The 21,638-nt window shown below is 40.1% G+C and overlaps 1 protein-coding gene across 2 annotated transcripts in view; it reads left to right on the forward strand.

The window, feature by feature from the left end:
• Positions 1-21,638, forward strand: part of CYFIP1 (cytoplasmic FMR1 interacting protein 1) — a 138,704-nt gene that overhangs the window by 41,992 nt on the left and 75,074 nt on the right. For both annotated transcript variants that reach the window (XM_033947822.1, XM_033947821.1), the window contains exons 14-18: positions 224-390; positions 8,599-8,746; positions 15,910-16,063; positions 17,405-17,561; positions 20,090-20,186. In XM_033947822.1, coding sequence (XP_033803713.1) covers positions 224-390; positions 8,599-8,746; positions 15,910-16,063; positions 17,405-17,561; positions 20,090-20,186 — 723 coding nt within the window. The remainder of the gene's footprint in view (positions 1-223; positions 391-8,598; positions 8,747-15,909; positions 16,064-17,404; positions 17,562-20,089; positions 20,187-21,638) is intronic.

Raw genomic sequence — 21,638 nt, forward strand, 5'->3', positions numbered from 1 at the left:
AGTAGCCCATTTCAAGTGCAGTAGGAATGGTATACTGAACCGTAGGGTTGTCTGTGCCTGCAGAAGATGTCAATCACAGCTTTTCAGCTCCTCCTCCTTCTCCCCGGTCTCTGCTGCTGCCTTCAGTTCTTCCTTCTTCAGACTATAAACAAAAGAAGAGAGCTGCCTGCCACTTATCTTCTTAGTATTTCCGTGAAAATATGGTCTATTTTTTTTTCTACAGGTTATTGCCATGATCAAAGGGCTCCAGGTGCTAATGGGTAGGATGGAAAGTGTTTTCAACCATGCAATCCGACATACCATTTATGCTGCTCTGCAAGACTTTGCCCAGGTCACACTCAGAGAACCATTAAGACAAGCTATCAAGAAGAAGAAGAACGTCATTCAGAGGTTAGAAGTTGCTTTCACATTTCATTATTCTCCTTGAAAAAATCAACTATTTCTTTGGAAATTTATGGTTTTGTTCAATTCCAGTATTGACTTCACTGAATTGAAGAAACGCTGCTTAGTTTACCTCATTGGAATGACTACAAGATGGCATTGTATTTTCCAAAACAGACAATATTTTTATTGTTAGTATAATGGCTTACAAAATTATAGCAGAAAGAAATATATATTGTCAGTCCAGAATATGCAATGGAGAGTAACACTTACACTCATATGCAAAGCAGGGGGCTAGCACACCCTCCGGCATAAGCAGGTAAACTTCTCTGGCTCTACCTGTGATGCATGTTTCTTATATACAGATAAATTCTTTCTTTGTTTCAAAAGGCCCATCCCCGAACTCTGGTCATATGACTCCCTATTGATACAAAAAATGTATACCTAACTATTCCCCACCCCCAGTCCATGCCTCTCTCACTTCCCCCCCCCCCCACGAGAGGGGCCCGAGCAGTCCAGAAACAGAGGGCACTTCGTGAACTTCTTTTTACATGCCTGGAATCCTTATCACCTTGCTGAGGCTGATTTGTTTGTTTTACAACACTGTATATCTTCAGGATGGTGTCCTTGTAGACAGTCTTTTGCAGAAAGTTGAAACAAAGATGCAAGGGTGACATTCCAGCATCCTGGCCGTGCCTGGATCCAATGGCTTGCTTCAGAGACAGGCACCAGGCCCCCACATCCCTACTCCTCCTTCATCCTTCAGGGGTTGTTACTTGTTATGGGTGTTTTATGGCTTTTCAGAGTGCCTTACATATGTTAAGTACTCTTGCATATGTCATACAGCACTGATAACAGCTCAGCACAAATGAACAATGGCCACCGAACCTTGGAAAAGTATCCTCCTAAGGGAGACAAGAACTAGGCCAGCAAGGATAGCATTTCAAAAGGATACATGCGTTCATAGATAGCAAAGTACATGCTGTTCCATCTGGTTAGCTTGTAAACGAAGGCTGTTTTAGACTGTGGGAAAATATGTGTTAAAATGTCTGTAGTGTCCAGTATACACAAGTGAGTCCAGTATGTCCACAAGGTAGTCCAGTAGGTCCAGGTTATCCATCTCAGAATCTACTACAATCATTTTCAAAAGCGTACCCCTACGGCTTGTTATATAGGTTGCAGGTTTGATCACAGCGCTTGTGACCTTTCAGTACCTCAGGCAACCCACCCAGACAGATAGGGAAACTATTTAAGAGTACCTGATTACTGTTCAATGTAAACTGCTTAGGATATAAGTGGCAAATAAATAAGTAAACTTGGAACGTTAGTATAAGACAGACATGAAAGAAAAACACACATGAAATTTGTCTCCCCACCAGCTAGAGGGTGCAAATATAAGAGACACCATCAACAATTGCTATCATATCAAGCAGCCATATGGGGTAAAGACCTAGAAAAATTAATTATGCACACAAACAACTATGAAGAATTCAGGAAACACCTAAAAACTTACCTATTTTTGAAATACCTAGGTAACGAACCGGAACATCAACCCCCCTCGTAACATCACCACATATCGGAACGTGCAAACTGCTAATCCCAACCCCAATTCGCTAAATATGAACACTCTATGAACTTACGGAATACTTCTACTTCTGTGTAAACAACTTGGCACTTCCTGGCCTTGCAACACACAAATTGACGTTAACATGATTAATGTTATCAGATGTACACTGCTATATTCTCCAATTCGTTGTACGAAATATACACTTGATTGTATTTACTTGATTGTATTCACTTGATTGTATTCACTTGATTGTATTTACAGTTTCTTTATTGTAAACCGCTTAGAAGTCGCAAGATTGTTGGCGGTATATAAGAATAAAGTTATTATTATTATTATTATAACTTTAAAAAGAAGAAAACATGGTCCATGTAGATGTAGAGTACAGCAGAGTACAGCTCACAGGACTAGAGAAAGAAGTTGGGATTTGATAAACCACCTTCCTTTGCTTACATTCAAAGTATCTACAGGTACTTCTTATGTACCAGGGGCTACTCCTCCGCTGAAGGCCCCACTCTGTTTCCTGCTCCTCCTCCCCCAAACACTCTCCGTGGCCCTTCCAGTATACCCTGGCCTGTCCATACCACCCAAACTCTCCCCTTCCCAGTCAATCCTTGATAGCCTCTACTCTCAAACCCACCAATGCTTCTTCCTCACATCCCTCCTCTTAACTCTCATATTTTCCTACTTCCCCTTTGCTTTTTACTCCCAACCCTTAGGGTTATGGTGCATATTATCTTCTTGCCACACCACTCCCCCATCTTTAATTTTTTTGCTCCCTCATGATCTGACCTGCTGTGCTCAGTTCTGTCCATTACTAATTCCTCTCTTTATTAGGGTCCTCCTCACCCCTTTCTAGTTAATGTCCCTCCCTTGCAGATTTAAACACCTGTATCATATTTCTTCTGTCCCTTTTTTCCTCTCGTGTATACTTATTCAGGTATTCAAGACTCTTCTCATAGTCTCGCCGTAATCCCAATATCTTTTTCATTGCCTTCCTCTGGACCTCTTCAAGTCGTCTTACATCCTTAGCAAGATACAGCCTCCAAAACTGAGCATGTTTAGTCATAGCTTGATATACCGGCCATCACAGGTATCTGGTTGGTTTACAATAATAGGAATAAAAAATATATATATATTTAAAATTACTTAAAAAGAATAAAAATTAAAATAAGAATAGGGGGAATGTGGCCAAGACAAGGACATAATTTGGACGAGTGGGAGAACAAGAGGAGAGAGAGGGAAGGGAGGATTTTAATTACATTGTATAAAATAAAAGGAAAGAGGGAGGGGAGGGATAAAACAAAGGAAGGGAGATGTTGCTTCTCTTTTATTGTTTTGTTTTTTTCACTTTTCCTTATTTTAGGTTCTCAATTGGAATTTTGATATGCGTCTTTAAATAGAAATGTTTTAAGGTGTGTTTTGAACTTATTTAGGGAATTTTCAGAGCAGAGGTGTGGTGGCATTGCGTTCCAAAGCGAGGGCGCAAATGCGGAAAAAATGGTGTTTCTAGTGGAGTATAAATCCTTGATTGAGGGGACTGTTAATACGTTCTGATTAGTGGATCTAAGGGCCCTGGTAGGGGTAATAATAATAATAATAACTTTATTCTTGTATACCGCAATACCATGGAAGTTCAATGCGGTTAACAATAGAAGAGACTGTACATTTACAGCGATGATACATATTACAGTGTTGTTACATTTACAGAGATGTTACATAAATAGCAGTAATAAAAAGGCATATACTAAAGAAGAGACTGTACGTATTCAGCGATGTTACATGTTATAGCGGTGGTACATTTACAGTGATGTTAAATGTGAGGCAATGAAAAGGCAGGGCAATTAGATAAAACAGAGATTGAGAAAGAGAGGCCATAGTGGCTTGGGAGGGGGGCGTAGTCGGAGGGAATGGAGGCATGTCGAGGTCAGGAGGGTGCAGGGAAGGAGGGAAGGCAGCATTAGCGGAATTTGTCGAAGAGGTAGGTTTTTAGTGACTTCCTGAACAGGTGGTAGGGCGGGGAGTTGGAGATGAGGGCGGTAAGGCAATTGTTCCATTTGCCCGCTTGGAATGCTAGGGTTCTATCAATGAATCTCTTGTAGAGGCAGCCTTTTAGGGAGGGAAAGGTGAATAGGTGGGCGTTTCGTGTGCGAGAGGGGCCTGCTATTTCAAGGTGCTCAGACAAGTAGATTGGGGAAGATCCTGTTAGAGTTTTGAAACAGAGGCAGGCGAACTTAAAGATGATCCTTGCCTCTACTGGAAGCCAGTGGAGTTTGGTGTAGTAGGGGCTAACATGGTCGTATTTTTTGAGATCATAGATGAGGCGGACGGCCGCATTTTGGACTGTTCTAAGACGTTTGATGGTATTTTTATAGGATCCCAGGTAAATAATGTTGCAGTAGTCTAATATGCTTAATACCAGAGATTGAACGAGTAGACAGAAGGCTTGGTGGTCGAAGTAGCGTTTGATGGTGCGCAGTTTCCAGAGGGTACAGAAACATTTTTTCACCTGGGCACTGGTATGGTCATCGAAGGTTAGGGTGCGGTCCAGGATGACTCCAAGGATTTTTATGGTGGGTAAGATAGGGTAATCTAGCCCATTCAATCTGAGGGAAGTGTTTGTTAATTTGTGGTTGGGACTCGCTAGGAAGATTTTGGTTTTTTCAGAGTTCAATTTTAATTTGAGTTTTGAGGTCCACAGTTCTAACTTGGAGAGGATAGATGCGATGAGTTTTTCCGTTTCTAGAGTGAGTGAGGTAATGGGAACAATGATGGTGATGTCATCTGCATATATGAACGATTTTAGGTTAGAGTTTGCTAGGCTTCGTGCCAGAGGGGTCAAGTAAATATTGAATAGGGAGGGGGATAGGGGAGAGCCTTGTGGGACTCCACAAGGGTTACGCCAGTGGTGGGAGAAGGCTCCGTTACTGTGGACCTGGTAGGTACGGTTTGTTAGGAAGCCTGTGAACCAATCTATTACCTGTCCGGAGATGCCGATGGAGTCAAGGCAGTTGAGCATAATGTCGTGGTCGACCAGGTCGAAGGCACTACTCAGATCGAATTGAAGTATCAGGGCGCTTTTACCCAGTGAGAACAGGTGGAGGAGGTAATTTGTCAGGGCAGCTAGGACGGTTTCGGTGCTATGATTTGGGTGGAAACCGGACTGGGAGTCATGAAGAATATTAAACTTGTCGAGGTAATTCGTAAGGTTGTTGTTGACAAGACCTTCCATGAGTTTTTGGAAGAGTGGTATGTTGGTGATGGGTCTGTAGTTGGTGATGGAAGAGATTGGCTCCTTGGGTTGTTTAGGGATAGGGGAAATGAGGATGTGGCCAAGTTCGGACGGGAAGTGTCCAGTGGACAGGCATAGAGATACCCAATTGAAGAGTTCTGCTTTGAATGATGGGGGGGCGCATTTCATGATGGTGGGAGGACAAGTGTCTAATAGGCAGTTGGAATTGGCGTATTTAGAATAAAGTTCAAGGAATAGATTCCAGTCAGGATTTACAAAGGAGGTCCAGGACATGGCTATTGAACCTTCTGTATCTGCTGCGCGTAGGTTGAGTATGTGGGTATGTGGGATGAGATATTTGTCTAGAAAGGCAGGCAGGTGGGAGGTTCTAATTTTGAAGATGAGAAGGAGGATCTTATAAGTTGTTCTATGAGAGACTGGTAGCCAGTGAGACTCTCTATGCAGCCCAGCATCCTTCTGGCTAGGGCCACTGCTTTGTCACATTGAGGATCACAAGGCTGCAAAACGGACGCTATCACCTCAAGGTTTCTCTCCTAGTCCGTGCATATCAGCTTCTCACCCCTAGCACATATACAGCGCCTTTGGATTTTACTCCCCAAGTGCATCACTCTTCACATTAAATTTTAACTGCCAAACATTAGACCATTCTTCCTAACATTCGCAGATATCTTCTCATGTTTTCCATTTCCTCCAGCATGTCCACTCTGTTGCAAATCTTTGTGTCATCTATAAGAAGACACACTTTTCCTTCAGAAGTATCACTCACGAATATATTGAACAAAATGGGTCCCAGTATCGATCCGTGAGACATGCCACTACTCACCTTTCTTTCCTCTGAGAAAATTCCATTTGCCACCAGTCTTTGTCATCTATCAGTCAATCAATTTCTAATCCATGTCACCACTTTGGCCTGCTAAGTTTATTGATGATTCTCTTATGAAGAACTGTGTCAAAGGCCTTGCTGAAATCCAGGTAGACTACATGTAGCGCACATCCTCTGTCCGCTTCTCTAATCAGCCAGTCAATTCCAGATAGTTCACTATTTGTTCCTTCAGCATTGCTTCCATTATTTTTCCAACCACCAAAGTGAGGCTTACTGGCCTGTATTTTCCAGCTTCTTCTCTGTCACCATTTTTGTGAAGAGGAACCACCTTCACCCTTCTGCAATCCTACAGAATCTCTCCCATCTCCAAGGATTTATTAACAAATTTACAAGAGACCCCTCAAGAACTTCTCTGATCTTCCTCAATAGCCTAGGACAGGGGTAGGCAATTCTGTCCTCGAGAGCCGGTGCCAGGTCATGTTTTCAGGATATCCACAATGAATGTGTATGAGATGGATTTGTATGCACTGCCTCCTTGAGATGCAAATCTATCTCATGCATATTTATTGTGGATATCCTGAAAACCTGACCTGGCTCCGGCTCTCGAGGACTGGAATTGCCTAGGATGGATCTTTGTCCACTTTTAGTTTTTCCAGTTGTTCATATCATTCTTTTCTGTGAACGATGTGATATCTACTCCATTCCCATATATACCTTTGTCAGCCAACCTGCAGATTTTTCGTTTAGCACTTCTGCTTTTTTTCATCACTTTCCACATCTTTAATGAGTCTCACAATTCCATTTCTCCTCTTCTTCCTTTCTCCAGTATACCTGAAAAGTCTTGTCACCTCTTCTTTCATCTCTAGCCATTTTTTTTCTTCCACCTACACTTTCATCCATCCCCCTTTACTACATCACTGGGCAAGGGGAAGTAGTAGGCAGGAAGGTGTACTTAGATATATTTCCACTGGTTGGACTTCCCTCTCGTGAAAGCGATTAAGATCAGCGCACTGGTACTGAAGCTCTGATGAGTGAGAAATAGGGCTCAAAGAGTGTGAGAATGAGAAAGCTTTCAAATGAATGCGAGACTTGGCATCTCTGTTAAATCAACTAAGGGGGAAATTGTTTTAACTGAGAGGGACAGAGCACAGCAAACACAATACAGCAAAAAAAGCACAAAGGGCCTCATTGAACAGGGACTTGTCTTTATTGACTCAACATGAGCCCTGTTTGGCATACAGGCCTGCATCAGGGGATGGTCAACGATTACCAAACTTTGGGGATCAGAATTAGTCCTAAAGCCCGAGCACAGAGAGCAATCTCTTAATCCTATGTTGCTTCAGCAGGAAAGTCAGTCTGTTGGTTTCCTTGAGTGGGCTTCAGCAGATTTCAAAACATGCGTGTAATTCCACTTTGAAATTACCCCAGGGAAGTCTGCTCCTTGACGGTCACAAATTTTCAGAGTTAATTACATGCATTTGGCTGAATTTTCAAACGTATGCTGTAAATAGAAACTGTTCCCAACTCTACTTCCACAAATGCTTTTGTGTAACTTTATCTGCATATAAGATATGTACCTTTATAAAAGCCTCGGTCTGTGGATAAAGGACTGTCTTACTGCAGAAATGGTTTTGAAATTAACATTCTGTGGGCTTACTTTATAAGCTTGATTTGCACATGAAATAGCGTTTTGCATGCAGAAACACACTTATACTGTAAAACTGCCCAGGCAAATACACGCATATAGATTTTCAAAGGGTGGAGGTTGGGGGAGCTGGGCACTGTTATTATATACAGTGTTCCCCCGCGGTTTGCTAATTGCAGACTCAGTCTTTCACAATATTTTCCGACCACCTCTTCCTGGTACTAAAGTCAGGCTACACCAATGAGGAGCTACTTTGACATGCCAGATAGTGAGTCAAAGCAGCTCCTGATTGGTGTAGCCTGACTTTAGTACTAGAAAGAGGCAGTCGGAAAATAATAAGCTTGATCCTGCACCTGATTTTCAGCACCTACCAGCGCCCCAGCTGCCCTCTCCTGCCTTTGATCCGTTACTAAACCACATTCGCGTTTTTTCATAATTCGCAGGTGTTCCTAGAACAGAACCCCCGCAAATTTCGGGGGAGTACTGTATATGCATATTCACAGAAACTTAGGCAGAAAAGTTACACCAGTCTCAGTGTAGTGGTAACATCGTGCGTGAGTTTTCAGGGAAGACAGACAGGGTGTCTTTATAGAACAGACACAATACATGCTGTAGTGTACCTTTCAGAGCAGTGTTTTGCAAACTATGTGCCGCGGTGAGATTCCTGGTGGGCCACGAGATGCCAGCGAGGAGGAGAGGTACTGACTGACTGCCTACAGGATGTGCCACTGGCCACGAGAGGCATGTCCTGTAGGCAGTCGGTCGGCAACTCTCCTCTTCCAGCACCCCCACCCACTCCGGAGAGTTTGCAAGACACTACTTTAGAGTGACGCCTAAGCTAAAATACTTCTGTATGAAAAAGCATGGACATCTTTTAGAAACCGATTTGGGAGAGCTCAAAGAACATCTTTTGTTAATTTATTTTGCATTAGTGTTCTCCAAGCTATTAGAAAGACAGTTTGTGACTGGGAGGCAGGTCATGAACCATTTAATGACCCCGCACTCAAAGGAGAAAAAGATCCCAAGACTGGCTTTGACATCAAAGTCCCTAGACGAGCAGTGGGACCCTCCAGTACCCAGGTATTGCCTCTCTCTTGCTATTTTCACAGCATTTGTACCATCTAGTTCTAAGATTTACCGTTGGGGTTTTTTTTTTTTTTTTTTAAACAAGCTTACAGAAGTTAGATGGCTCTAAGTCAAATAGATGCTGGCACTGTCATCTCAAAGCTGGGACATTAGATCATTTGTTATTCTATTATCCATTGATTCTTGCTTTTTGGAAATCAATATGGGGTCAAATAAATTGTATGTTGGAAAATCCAGTGGCATTATCGTATGATACTGTGATGTTTGGCATGACAATGAGGGCTAAGAGCCAAATATCATCTAAGAATAACAGGCTTCTACTTATTATGACAGGGGTTGCCATACAGCAGATTACGAGTAATTGGAAAAATTGGAAAAGACTCAATTACTCTTTATGTCACATTTATAAAATGGAAAGGACAATAGCCACACAGCAGGGGGATTTTAGAAAATTTCAAGAAATTTGGGAGCCATTAACAAAATATTGCAATGATTGAATATTATATTTTCTCTTAAAAATGCACATCCAACGTGGGGGGAGGGGGGAAGAGATTTTTTTGTTGTTGGGAAAAAAAAAAAAAGATACATATGAAGGGTGTTTATGGTAGGTTTTCCTGAATTTAAAGAATGTAATTGATCAGGGGGGAGGGGGGATAAATTCTGATATGGATTTTAATAGAATATTAAGCGTTGTATTGGAGGTCAAAATGATTTAAATGCTCTTACATTTATTGTAAGTTTTGTTGTTTTTTTTTAATTAATAAAGAATTGGGGGGGGGGAACAAGCTTTGGCTTGTTTCAAAATAAGCCTGAAAATATAGTCAGATATTCAAAAATAGCTGGGCTCCTAAATTTCTATCCTATTTTCAGCCAAACTTATCTTAATTTAGGTGCTTAAACATTATGAATATAAATTTAGATCTATTAAAAACCATTTCCACAATATCAAAAATGGACACTGCTTCTATAGTCTAACTTTTAATTAAATTCACTACTTCAATAATTGGATTTAATAATTTAACTGTTGACTTTTAATCGCATTAAGCTAATTAACTTCTAGTGGGGACTCACGAGAAAACGTTTCCCAAAATGGGATTGTTTAAAGAGAGAAACGCATTGCTCCCTTATCTCCTCATAACATCACCGGCTGTTACCCCACCTCCCTACCAATAGAGATAAATTAAGTCAATATTTCATTCAAATTACATTATATTTTTATGAATAAATAAACACTATGCCTCCTCTTTTATTAATTTAAATCCTTAAAAACTTATTACATTTAAACTACAAATTACTATTTTGGTATGGGATATATATTGCTTAAAATAGATCAGCATGCCATTTTTGAAACTCACGACCAACTCATGCCAAACCATATATATTCAATCAAGATTATCTCATCGTTTCATTCCATTATTTTTCATCAATTCATCTATCTTACATATTTCTCTGTCCCCACTAGAAGTTAATTAGCTTAATGCGATTAAAAGTTAACAGTTAAATTATGAAATCCAATTATTTAAGTAGTGAATTTAATTAAAAGTTGGAATATAGAAGCAGCGTCCATTTTTGATATTAATATTTCTATATTTTGAGAATATAATACCATTTGAAGTTTGTATTGTTTTCTTGTATAAATTTACATCTGTCATTTATTTGCCTACATTTCTGACCCTAGTGCTAACAATTAGTGCCATGTTCCTAAGTTGTTGGTTCTTTTTCCCTGTCAAAAGACCAATTCTCAATCCTTGAAATATGAGGCCCATAAAATGTACTTCTCTATTCAGCTTATATCAGGTGTCTCAGACTTAGGTCCTTGTGCAACTCAAAGCAGTTGGGGTTTTTTTTCAGGTTATCCCTAATGAATATGTAATACAGTATAGCAAAAAATCCAAGCCCCAAACTTGATAACAAACATGGCTCTGCACTGGGAACTTTATAAATATCCTGTGTCCTCGAAATGGGCCCTAAAATGACTGAGTTAGAAACTGGTTGAGTAGAGGGTGATAAATGGAGTTCACTCTGAGGAAAGGGACGTTACTCATGGTGTGCTACAGGGACTCTCTTTAATATTTTTGTGGAAGAGCTGTCTGCGAAGAATGGTCTAGAATTTGACAGCTAAGATTTAATGCTAAAAAATGTAGGATCATGCATTCGGGCTGTAGAAACATGGGAAAGGTAATTATATCGAACAGATAGAAAAGAAGACGACAAAAGCCAGAAGAATGCATAGGGAGAGGAATAGCCAGCAGGAAAAAGGAGGGCAGTTACTAAGGGCCTTTTGTCAACCATATGCTCAGACTCAAGTCAATATTTTTTCTTCTAAGGTTCAAATTCTTAGAGATGATATCCTTCACTCAACAAGCAATACATACTGTACAGCATATGAATTTCTCTAGTTTTTGAGCCCTAGAAAACAATATCCCATCAGATCATTTCTGGGCATCTTTGTATCATATTACTTACCATTATTATTACACACTCTTTCAAAAATCTGCCGGTTCTACCTACACAGATCCGGTGAGACCCAGACAACTGCAACAATCATGTTTTATTATTGTATCGTTTGGTTGAAATTGGGATTACTGATGCTGTTTATACTTGGTTTAAGGAATTCTTGATCAATCAAAGCTACAACAAACCAGGGTTGAATCGTCTGTTTGGAAGCCAATAAGGAGGGCAACTCAGGGCTCCCCTTTACTGTTCTGTTTATTTCTGGGTACCTTGGGTCTAATTTCATTACCAATGGGAGCTTCATATTCAGCCTACAGTTGTCTACAATTGGGACGCAGTTTATAGTATCCAGGCCATAATGTTTATTGGTGGCTGATACTAGCAAGAATTACAGATAAATCAGGAAATCTTATATATAAATCTCTTTTTTTGGACAAGTGCCAAATCAGTTACTTAACTTATTACCCAGATCTTTATCAAAGAACTAGAAATCAATGTCTGTTGAATTTTCCATCAATGAAAAAGGTGTCGTACTGAAATTATTTTTCCTTTCAGGCTGCAACTGTTTGGAATGATTTGTCGCTTGAGGTTAAATTAGATACCTTGTATTGTTTTCTTTAAAAAAAAACCTGAGATGTTTTTCTTTTTAATAAGTTTCTAATAATATTTCTAGTTAAACTGTTTGTAATATAATTTGTAAAGAAACACAAGTAAAGCAGACCAAGAGGATGTAGAGAAAAGATGTTTATTACATAAACCCCCTCTTTTACAAAACTGCGATAGCAGTTTCTAGTGTGGGGAGCCACGCTGCTCCCGACGTTCCTAGGAACTCAAAGAGTGTCAGGAGCAGCGCGGCTCCCCATGCTAGAAACTGCTATCGTGAAAGGAGGCCAAAGTGGTTAAGTTTTGCCATCACAAAGGCTGTGTCAGATAGTCATAAAAGTAAATCAGTACATAGAGAAAATAGTGAAATCTTGTTTTTATTCTATTCGGACATTGACTTAGATTTTTCAGCATTGCACACTCACTGCGTGTCATGCCTTCTTAATTTCTCCATTTGATTACTGCAATATGATTTATTCAGGTCTTCCCTGTTCTCATATTAAGCAGCTCCAAATGGTTCAAAACACTGCAGCTCGACCTTTATGCAAGGCCCAGAAACATGATCTTCTTTATCGTCCCTCCAGATGCATCTGTTCGGTGCTGGTCTGGAGGGACTAAAAGAACCTAATTTCTCCTCATACGTCTTCAATGGCTTCCTTTCAAATTCTGGATTTCTTTTAAAATTCTAACTTGAATTCATAGAGCTTGGATGAATCTTCTTACTTGGCTTCACTGCAGTTTCGTGATTCCAATCAATTGTTATTTCCCAGCCTGAGGAACTCATGCTGGGAGTCAATCCAACACTCTGCATACTTTTTTCTTTCATTTCACCTCTGGAATTCTTTGCCCTCCACCATTCACCTTAAAACTTAATTTGTCAGGTTTAAATTGCCACTTCTTTTCATTAGCCTTTGCTAGCATCAACCCCTAAATGTATCCAGACATTGGCTGTATGGTTACAACTTATTTTTGTGTGTTTATCATCTTTCCTATATGATTATGGAGTTTGAGTTGTTGTTGTTAGATTGTAGCTGCCTAGAACTGCAGGCCAGAACAGGCGTATAGTAACTTTTAATAAACATCCTATTTGTGTTCTTGGATTGATTGATGGATCTTTCCTATATTAATGATGACCTAATTTTTCTCTTATTTTTATATATGTTTGGAATTGTGCACCACTTTTTGACAAGTGTTTTGAAGGTTGTATATCAAATATTTCAAACTATAAACAAATAAAAATAATACTGAAATGCTAAACAATAAAATGGTTGATGTACATAAATTTTTACTCAAAAAATAAAATAAATAATATTAAAAAGACCAAAACACATGCATGAATGCAAAATCTAAAATAAGGGGTATAGTAGATGTTTTGCGGGAATTCATTGTTGATAGGGGGAGGGAATTTTATAATACTTCAAGAATATTGGTTAGGATGTACAAGTGATTCTGTATATTATTCATTATAACATTGTATACTTGTTGAAGAATTGAAAAAGAAAAAAAATTAAATTAAACTACAAACCAAATCAGATTTGCATTTTTGCTTATCTTGTGAAATATGAAGTCACGCTTAAATGTATATGACCATGCATTGAAGAGCAAATTCTATAAACAGCATCCTGATTGTAGGCAGCAGTAGGCATCCTACTGCTGTCTAACCAGCCAATCAGGATGTACGTTTTATTAAAAAAACAAAATACTGAAGCAGGCTGCCTACACTATAGGCGTCTGTCACGGATGCAGGGAGGCACCTAGGGATGCTTAAGCTCACTCAAGGCTGGGTATGGGCATGGTTTCGCCCAGAAGTGGCCTTGGACGAGCTTAAGCGGCCCTAGACTTCTCCCTATGGCCGCAATAGGTGCCCGAAATGTAGGCCAACAAAAAGCTGGCGTACATTTCAAATAGACATGGCCGCAATGCTGATTGCGGCAAAGAAATCTCTCAGTCGCGATCAGCTGAGCAGGCGCAGCAGGGAACTCGCCCCCCACAAAGTTGGCCGGCAGGAGGGATGCCCACGCCTGACATCCCCTTCCATCCAGTTGGCAAGAAGGATGCCCACTCCTAACTGCTGCTGGCACTGTCAATCCTCCGAACCCCGGACACTCCCCAACACCCATCGGACATTTCCCAGTACCAACCCGACACTCCCCAGCACCCACCTGACATACCCCAACACTCATCCACCATTCCCCAACACCCACCTGACAATCCCTCACACCCCAACAGCTCCCCTGACACCTCCCAACACCCACCCCTACCTTTAGGAGATGGCCGGCAAGAGGGATGCCCACTCCCTCCTGCCGGCAGGCCTGCGTCTTGCAAAATGGTGGGCCTTCCACTTCCTGGTGCATTCTGGGATACACCGGATAGGGGCCTAAGGCAAGCATTCACCTTAGACTACAAGAAATCACATTTACTCTCCCAGCTTCCCAAAGAGTTGACTCCTAAGCTCTTTAATAGCCTTGGGGAACTTGTAGAGGCAATGACTATATAGGAAGTCTCATGTATGGTCAGAAAAATCTGTTTGGTTTTTCTGATTTCTTGGAGAGTGGAACCTGTACATCACCCACTTGTGTGACTCATTTTTCCTGTTGTCCTGTAACTTTTTCTATCTTTTATACAGATCCAAGTCACTGCTAATATGACTTTTTTTTTTTCTCCTTAGCTACTAAATTTTAGAGGAGCACAACCTGCTCCCAGGTCATCTTGTTAACTCTTTCTCCTTTAGTCTATTCAGAGTTTGCGCCAGGGCCCCTATTGCATGTCTTCTCAAGTCACTCCTTTGGCTTCCTATTCTTTTCCATATGCATGTCCTGTCTCATCACACTCTGTAATACTCTTAGTGAGCTCCATTCATTGAAAAGGTAACGTTTTATCTGTGCTCCTTTTCTTCTTTAGCAGTTCGCAATTCCGTGCTTTTTGCTTTGCTTTGGTATTCTGTATGCTTAGAATAGGGTTCCTAAGATGGTGTGTTGGGCTCCGTTCCTAACCTAATTCAAATCCTACATTTTAAGGACGTTTTGAAGACCAGTTTCCAAAAACCACTGTAAATATCTGTGTAGTGAAAATCGCTCCCTCTAATCTCAATCCTTCCTTGGTTTTAATAAATGGAATTAACAAAGTCTTTTATCTAGATTGCTAATAGTGATATCTGATTTACTCTGTATTTATGGATTGCTAATATGTCCCAGAAGGAGTTCAATGCGATTTCCATATCTAGGGATAATTTGGTTTGTGTTTGTATAGGCATATGTTTATGTTTTTCATGGATAGCAAAAGTTAGTATCTCAATGGCATTTTTATCTGATGGCAGATAAAGGCCAAATGGCCCATCCTCTCTCAGATCCCCTAGTCCTGCGAGGCTGCTAGTTTCTCACTATGCATTTCATTTAGAAGTTGTAAACTTTGCTTTGTTACCACGGGGGTTTCATTGTAGTTGAGTGGATGGATTTCTTCACCTTCCTGCTCTTAGCAGATTGATATATTTTCTGTACTTTTTCTGCTGAAGACGACCCACCTGTGACGTTTCCTTTGAGCGTTACGGGAGACTTCTCACTGAAGTTGACTCAGTTTATGAAATGAATCCTGGTACATAACTTGCATTGTTGCTCGTTATCCTCTTAATACTCTAACATGCACTTTTTCTGCTTATGTCTTCCCTTCACCTTCCTTTCCCTCCCTCATTACTTTTTCATTTATTTTAAAATGGACTTAACAAATCCTTTCCCTACCTTCCCTGTCTGTTGGTTTTTAGCTCTACGTGGTTCGCATTTAGAGTCCTTTAATTCTGTTGAGCTGATGGAAAAACTGTTATATGTGGTAAACAAGTTTCTGAGGCAGTCCTACATCTGTCCCCCTCTTTTAAACTTTGGTGGTAAGACATTACTTTTGTTTCTATCTTGTGGGTGATGTGATGTATTTATTTAGTTCATCTGGAAAACTGATTTTTGAGAGCTTCAGCTGATTCTTTGCCCTGTTGTTGGTCATAGCTTTCTAGTCAAGGGTAAAAAAACCCTTTTGAAATGGTATTTTCAGGAAAAGTAGAACAGTCCCACTCATATGTCCTAACTATGTTGATTTTGATTTTGCTAATACAGCTCTACATGATGAGAACTATGTTAGAATCCCTTGTTGCTGACAAAAGTGGTTCCAAGAAAACCTTGCGAAGTAGCCTCGAGGGGCCGACCATAATGGATATAGAAAAATTTCACCGTGAATCTTTCTTCTACACGCATTTGATAAACTTCAGTGGTAAGATAAAGCTCTACCTGATCTCCTAAGATGCTTTGTCAAATCTAATGAAATATTTCTTCCTATTTCGATTATTTAATTTGCATATAATCAGTTATATTACATACAGCACACTTTCCATTTATTCTATGTCAGATTTTGCTAGGACTTCCATAGCTGTGCCTTCTTTATAGTATATGTAACTTGAATTGTCTCCCCATTCAAGAATTTATTTAATCTATTACATTTTGTTGAGTTTCATGTGGTGTTCTAGTGCTAATATAGAGAAAAGAAATATAGTTTTGTCTCAGGTAAATTAAAAAGTGCATTCTTTATCCCAGATTTAAATTGCCTCTGTTTTGCCCATCATGCAAAGTTTTAGTGTCAAAATAGGAAGACATAACTCGGCATATTTTTGCTTCTAATGAACTGACTTTTGAGCCCTACAATGGGTTTCTTTGCTGTAAAGTCTATTTTTTATTTTACGTTTTCTCTTCATACGGGGATGTTTTTATTAAAGAGCAGCAAATTATGCACTTCCTTCACAAAAGTTAATGCCCTGCATCTGCCTGGCATTTACTGCACAGGACACCCAGTTAATGCGTGGCCAGAGTGATGCACCACATCATTAGTTGGTAGCAGCCATGCTACTGCACTTCTGGCTTCCCCTGAGGTGATTTTAAGGTTGGCTGCTAAGCTATATTGATTGACTTACTTGTAACTTCGCTGTCGATGTACAGTCTCTTGCCATGTAAACCGCTTTGAACAAAAATAAAGTTGTTATTATTATTGGCACTTGACGGCCAGTGTCTGGAACAGACCTTTGCACTACCCATGCCAGGCCAATTTCCCACCCACTCCCGAAAGGCGTCATCTATACTGAGCTCTGGAATAATTTTCCTGTCCAGTTGTGTGATCTGGGCTCTCTCCAATTATTCCAAAAACATCTGAAAGCTTGTGATCTTCGTACCTATTGTACTTTTTTCTTTAATTTTCTGTGGTATGTAAGCCTAAGGTTTAGTTTAGTTCTTACCATGATGGCTGTCTAGTTCGAGTCCATGTAAAACCAGTTTTAATTGCTTAATGTAGCTTAGTAAAAGGATCCTGTAGTTTCAGTAACTGAAACCTTATAGGTACAGTAATAAATGTGTTATCACGAAGGTGCGCTAGCGTTTTTAGTGCACGCTAAGCCCACGCTACGCTTCTAGAACTAACGCCAGCTCAATGCTGGAGTTAAGGTCTAGCGTGCGCTATTCACCCTAACGCACCTTTGTAAAAGGAGCTCTTAAGTCTTGTTTTTAAAATGCACCCTAGTCCTGTATTATATTGGCAGCTCTAACATGATAGCAATTTATCTTTAAGAAACCCTCCAGCAATGCTGCGACCTGTCACAGCTGTGGTTCAGGGAATTTTTCTTGGAGTTGACTATGGGCAGAAGAATTCAGTTCCCTATTGACATGTCAATGCCGTGGATTTTGACGGACCACATCTTAGAAACCAAAGAAGCATCAATGATGGAGTAAGGCCCATATCTGTTCTTTTCTTCACTTATTTTACTGAGTACTTTGCTTACGGATGTTAATACAAGACATTAGCAGACACTATTCATGTCTGTCTTTTTTTTTTTTTTTTTAATTCTTTATTCATTTTTAAAACTTACAATAAGTGCAGTATAAGATAAAATCATTGTATACTGTAACATCACTTAATAGTCTATCAGTCTAATTCAGATCTAATAACAATGCGCGGCAGCGGCAAATAAGGCAAATAGAATGTTGGGCATGATAAAGAAAGGAATCTCGAGTAGATCGGAGAAAGTTATAATGCCGCTTTATAGGGCAATGGTCAGACCCCACTTGGAATACTGCGTCCAACATTGGTCTCCCTACTTAAAGAAGGATATAAAACTGCTGGAGAGGGTGCAGAGACGAGCAACTAAACTAGTGAAGGGTATGGAGAAACTGGAATATGAGGATCGACTTAAAACACTGGGATTGTTCTCCCTTGAGAAAAGGAGACTGCGTGGGGATATGATCGAAACCTTCAAAATACTGAAAGGAATCGACAAAATAGAGCAGAAAAAACTATTTACATTGTCCAATTTGACACGGACAAGAGGACATGAAATGAAGCTAAGGGGGGGCAAGTTCAGGACTAATATCAGGAAGTTCTGCTTCACACAGAGAGTGGTTGACATCTGGAATACTCTCCCAGGGGAGATTATTGCGGAATCGACAGTCCTAGGCTTCAAAAGCAAACTAGATGCATATCTCCTTGAGAGAGGCATATAAAGATATGGTTGGCTATAAAATAAGCCAGGTGTATACCTAGCAGGGCCTCCGCGTGTGCGGATCGCCGGACTTGATGGACCGAAGGTCTGATCCGGAGATGGCGCTTCTTATGTTCTTATGTTCTTAACCCTCCCCAAATTGGACATGTATGTTCAAAAAAAAACCCCAATATTCATTGGCTCCCAAACATCCTGAAATTTCTTAAAATTCCCCTGCTGTATGGCTATTTCCCTCTCCATTTTAAAGATGTGACATAAAGAACTCCACCAAAAACTAATTCAGCCGGTCCCAATTTTTCCAATTCTTCCTAATATGCTGTATGGCAACCCCTATCATAATGAGAAAAAGTTTATTATTATTAGAAGATATTTGGCTCTTAGCTCTCACTCTTCATGTCCATTTGGGTTTTGTTCTTTCTAGGCCAGCTGTTCTAATCTCAGTTAAGGCTGCTAATGTGAAAATAGATTGTGGTCTCAATCCAATAGACCAAAGCAAAAGCTTCACGATTCCTATCAATATTTGACTTCTGCTTCTCTTACCCCTTTCTGTGATTCTCCCGTTTGGGGTTTTGGAGCACTTTTATTAGAAAGGCGAGTTCTGTTTGTTTTTTTTTAAATATTCTTTATTCATTTTATATTTACATCAAGTGTACAGAAAGTAATAACAAATTAACTTAATACATCACTTGAAATACCACAAATTTTCCTAAAATAAAATTTATCCCCTTCCCACCCACCATTTTATTATCATTTAATACATACAATATAATAAAATCATTCATTCCCTTCATAACCAATAATAAAAAGTCAAAAACCCACCCCCCTCCCCATTCTTTCATTTAGAATCAGGGAAAAATGATAACTATTCTTTACAATAATTTATCAATGGCCCCCACACATCCTTAAACTTATTAAAATATCCTTTTTGAACAGCTAACACTCTTTCCATTTTATACATGTGACACACTGAACACCACCAAAAACTATAATTCAATCTTTTCCAATCTTTCCAACTGTACGTTATTTGTTGAATGGCAACTCCTGTCAGAATCAGTAAAAGTTTATTATTTTTGGAAGATATTTGGCTCTTAGCTCTCATAGATATGCCAAATAAAACTGTGTCATACGATAATGCCACATGATTCTCTAACAAGCAATTTATTTGGCCCCAAATCGATTTTCAAAAAGCCAAAATAAATGCACAATAGAACAATAAATGATCTAAGGTCCCTGCTTCGAGATGACAATGCCAACATCTATTAGACTTAGAGCAATCTAATTTTTGTAAACGAACAGGGGTCCAGAATGCTCAATGCAACAGGAAAAACCATGTTTGTCTCATAGATGCAGACATTGTACATTTCATCCTCCAAGACCAAATTTGTGGCCATTGAGAAGCAGTAATTTTATGCTTAATCTCAATGCTACAAATGTCCCTGAGCCTAGTTTTTGGGTTTTTATTCATATATCCAGATATTAATTTGTACCACTGTGCGGCCTGGTGTCCCAGGAAGTCCGCCTGAAAGCATAAGAACTCTAAACTAAATTGAGCATTAAGATTTTTCCATTCAGGGAACCCCGCCTGAATAGCCTACTTCATTTGCAACCACTTATAACATTGTGATTTATCAAGATCAAATTTATGTTGCAACTGTGAAAAATCAAGCAGCTTACCATTAGATATAATATCATCGGCGAGTTCTAAGTCAAATCAGCCACCTTATCAGCATAACCCTTCTTTCTCTTTAATTGTTTAGGTATGTTCTCTATTCCTTGGATCTTTACAATGACAGTGCACATTATGCACTGACAAAGTTCAAGAAACAGTTTCTTTATGATGAAATTGAAGCTGAGGTAAGATATACGTGCGCACACTGCCTACCCTACTACTGCTGCTGCTACTTACCTTAGCCCACTTTCCCCGCTATTGCTGCTCTCTTGCATGTTTAAAGTGTCAGACATCTGGAACGGACTTAGGAAAAAATAGCCCTGGCAAAGAAGGTAGTATGTTCTCTTGTTCTCTGTAAAACTAAGGGTCCTTAATCGAGCACATAAGAATTACAGTAGGAAATAGTAAGTATATATACGTTAAAATAGAAAAAATAAATAAAATTATAATTAAGAAACAATAGGACAGGGAAAAAACATGGACATAAAGGCTCAGCAAAGTCCTTTGACCACACACATGATCTCAGAGAAATCTGCACATATTTAAAGGTTGGGAGATCCTTTAAATGGACTATTTGCAAGCAATAAAACCATAAAACTTCTGCTCTGTCATCAGATACTCCCATCCTCCAGTCAGCCTCTTGGAACTTTCTTCTGCTTTGTTTATCCCTTCATCGTAGCACTTGTACAGACTTCAACGGAACTGGTACCTCTGCTAAAAAGGTTAACCGTTCTTCTCCCTTTCAGGCTTTCAAAATTCCTATCGCTGATCATGTAGAGCGAGGGCTGCCTGCTTTGTACCAATCTCGGATCCCTAGTCCTCAGAGTTTAGAACAGGGGTCTCAAAGTCCCTCCTTGAGGGCCGCAATCCAGTCGGGTTTTCAGGATTTCCCCAATGAATCTGCATGAGATCTATGTGCATGCATTGCTTTCAATGCATATTCATTGGGGAAATCCTGAAAACCCGACTGGCTAGTTGTCCTCAAGGAGGGACTTTGAGATTCCTGGTTTAGAAAGTAAGCAGCAGTTTACCTTTACTTAGGACTACCAGAGTGTATTCAGATACATAAGTTGCTGCAAGAAAACCATCTACCGGATGTGTCTGCTTTTAAATGGAGAAAGTTTTCCATCTGGTGTTTCACATTTGGCACAGTCCCATTCACTGCCCTATTGTCACAGTTCATCTCACACTGCCTCAGCCTCTCATTTCCATGCATGAATTCCTCAGCAATGAAACTAAGAATTGTGGAAGGACTCCACACTAGTGCTGCCCGATTTCTAATTTGAATAGATTCTTTTTTTTTTTTTAAACGGCCTGGCCGATTCGGGGCCCAACCCTCCTCCCCCATGTCTTCAGGTCTCCTAAAGCACGAGTGGCAGCACTGCCTCTTGCTGGCCGTCCATTGCCGCTCCTGCTTTAGGGGGCGAAGGTCAGTCGGGCAATACGTTGGCTGTGGGTTTCCTGTTTCGGTTTCATTTTTTCGCTAACTAAAAGGGACCGAGCCTGCCTTAGAGCCACCCATAGGAATTCATGCGCCGGGCTCGATGTTGAAGGAAAATCAATGGTAGTAGGCTCAGGAAGCGGGTGCAGGATTCCCCCCCCCCCCCCTTTTTTTTTTTTTTGCACTGAGCAATATG

This window comes from Geotrypetes seraphini, chromosome 6, assembly GCF_902459505.1.
Source record: "Geotrypetes seraphini chromosome 6, aGeoSer1.1, whole genome shotgun sequence".
NCBI classification, from domain to species: domain Eukaryota; kingdom Metazoa; phylum Chordata; class Amphibia; order Gymnophiona; family Dermophiidae; genus Geotrypetes; species Geotrypetes seraphini.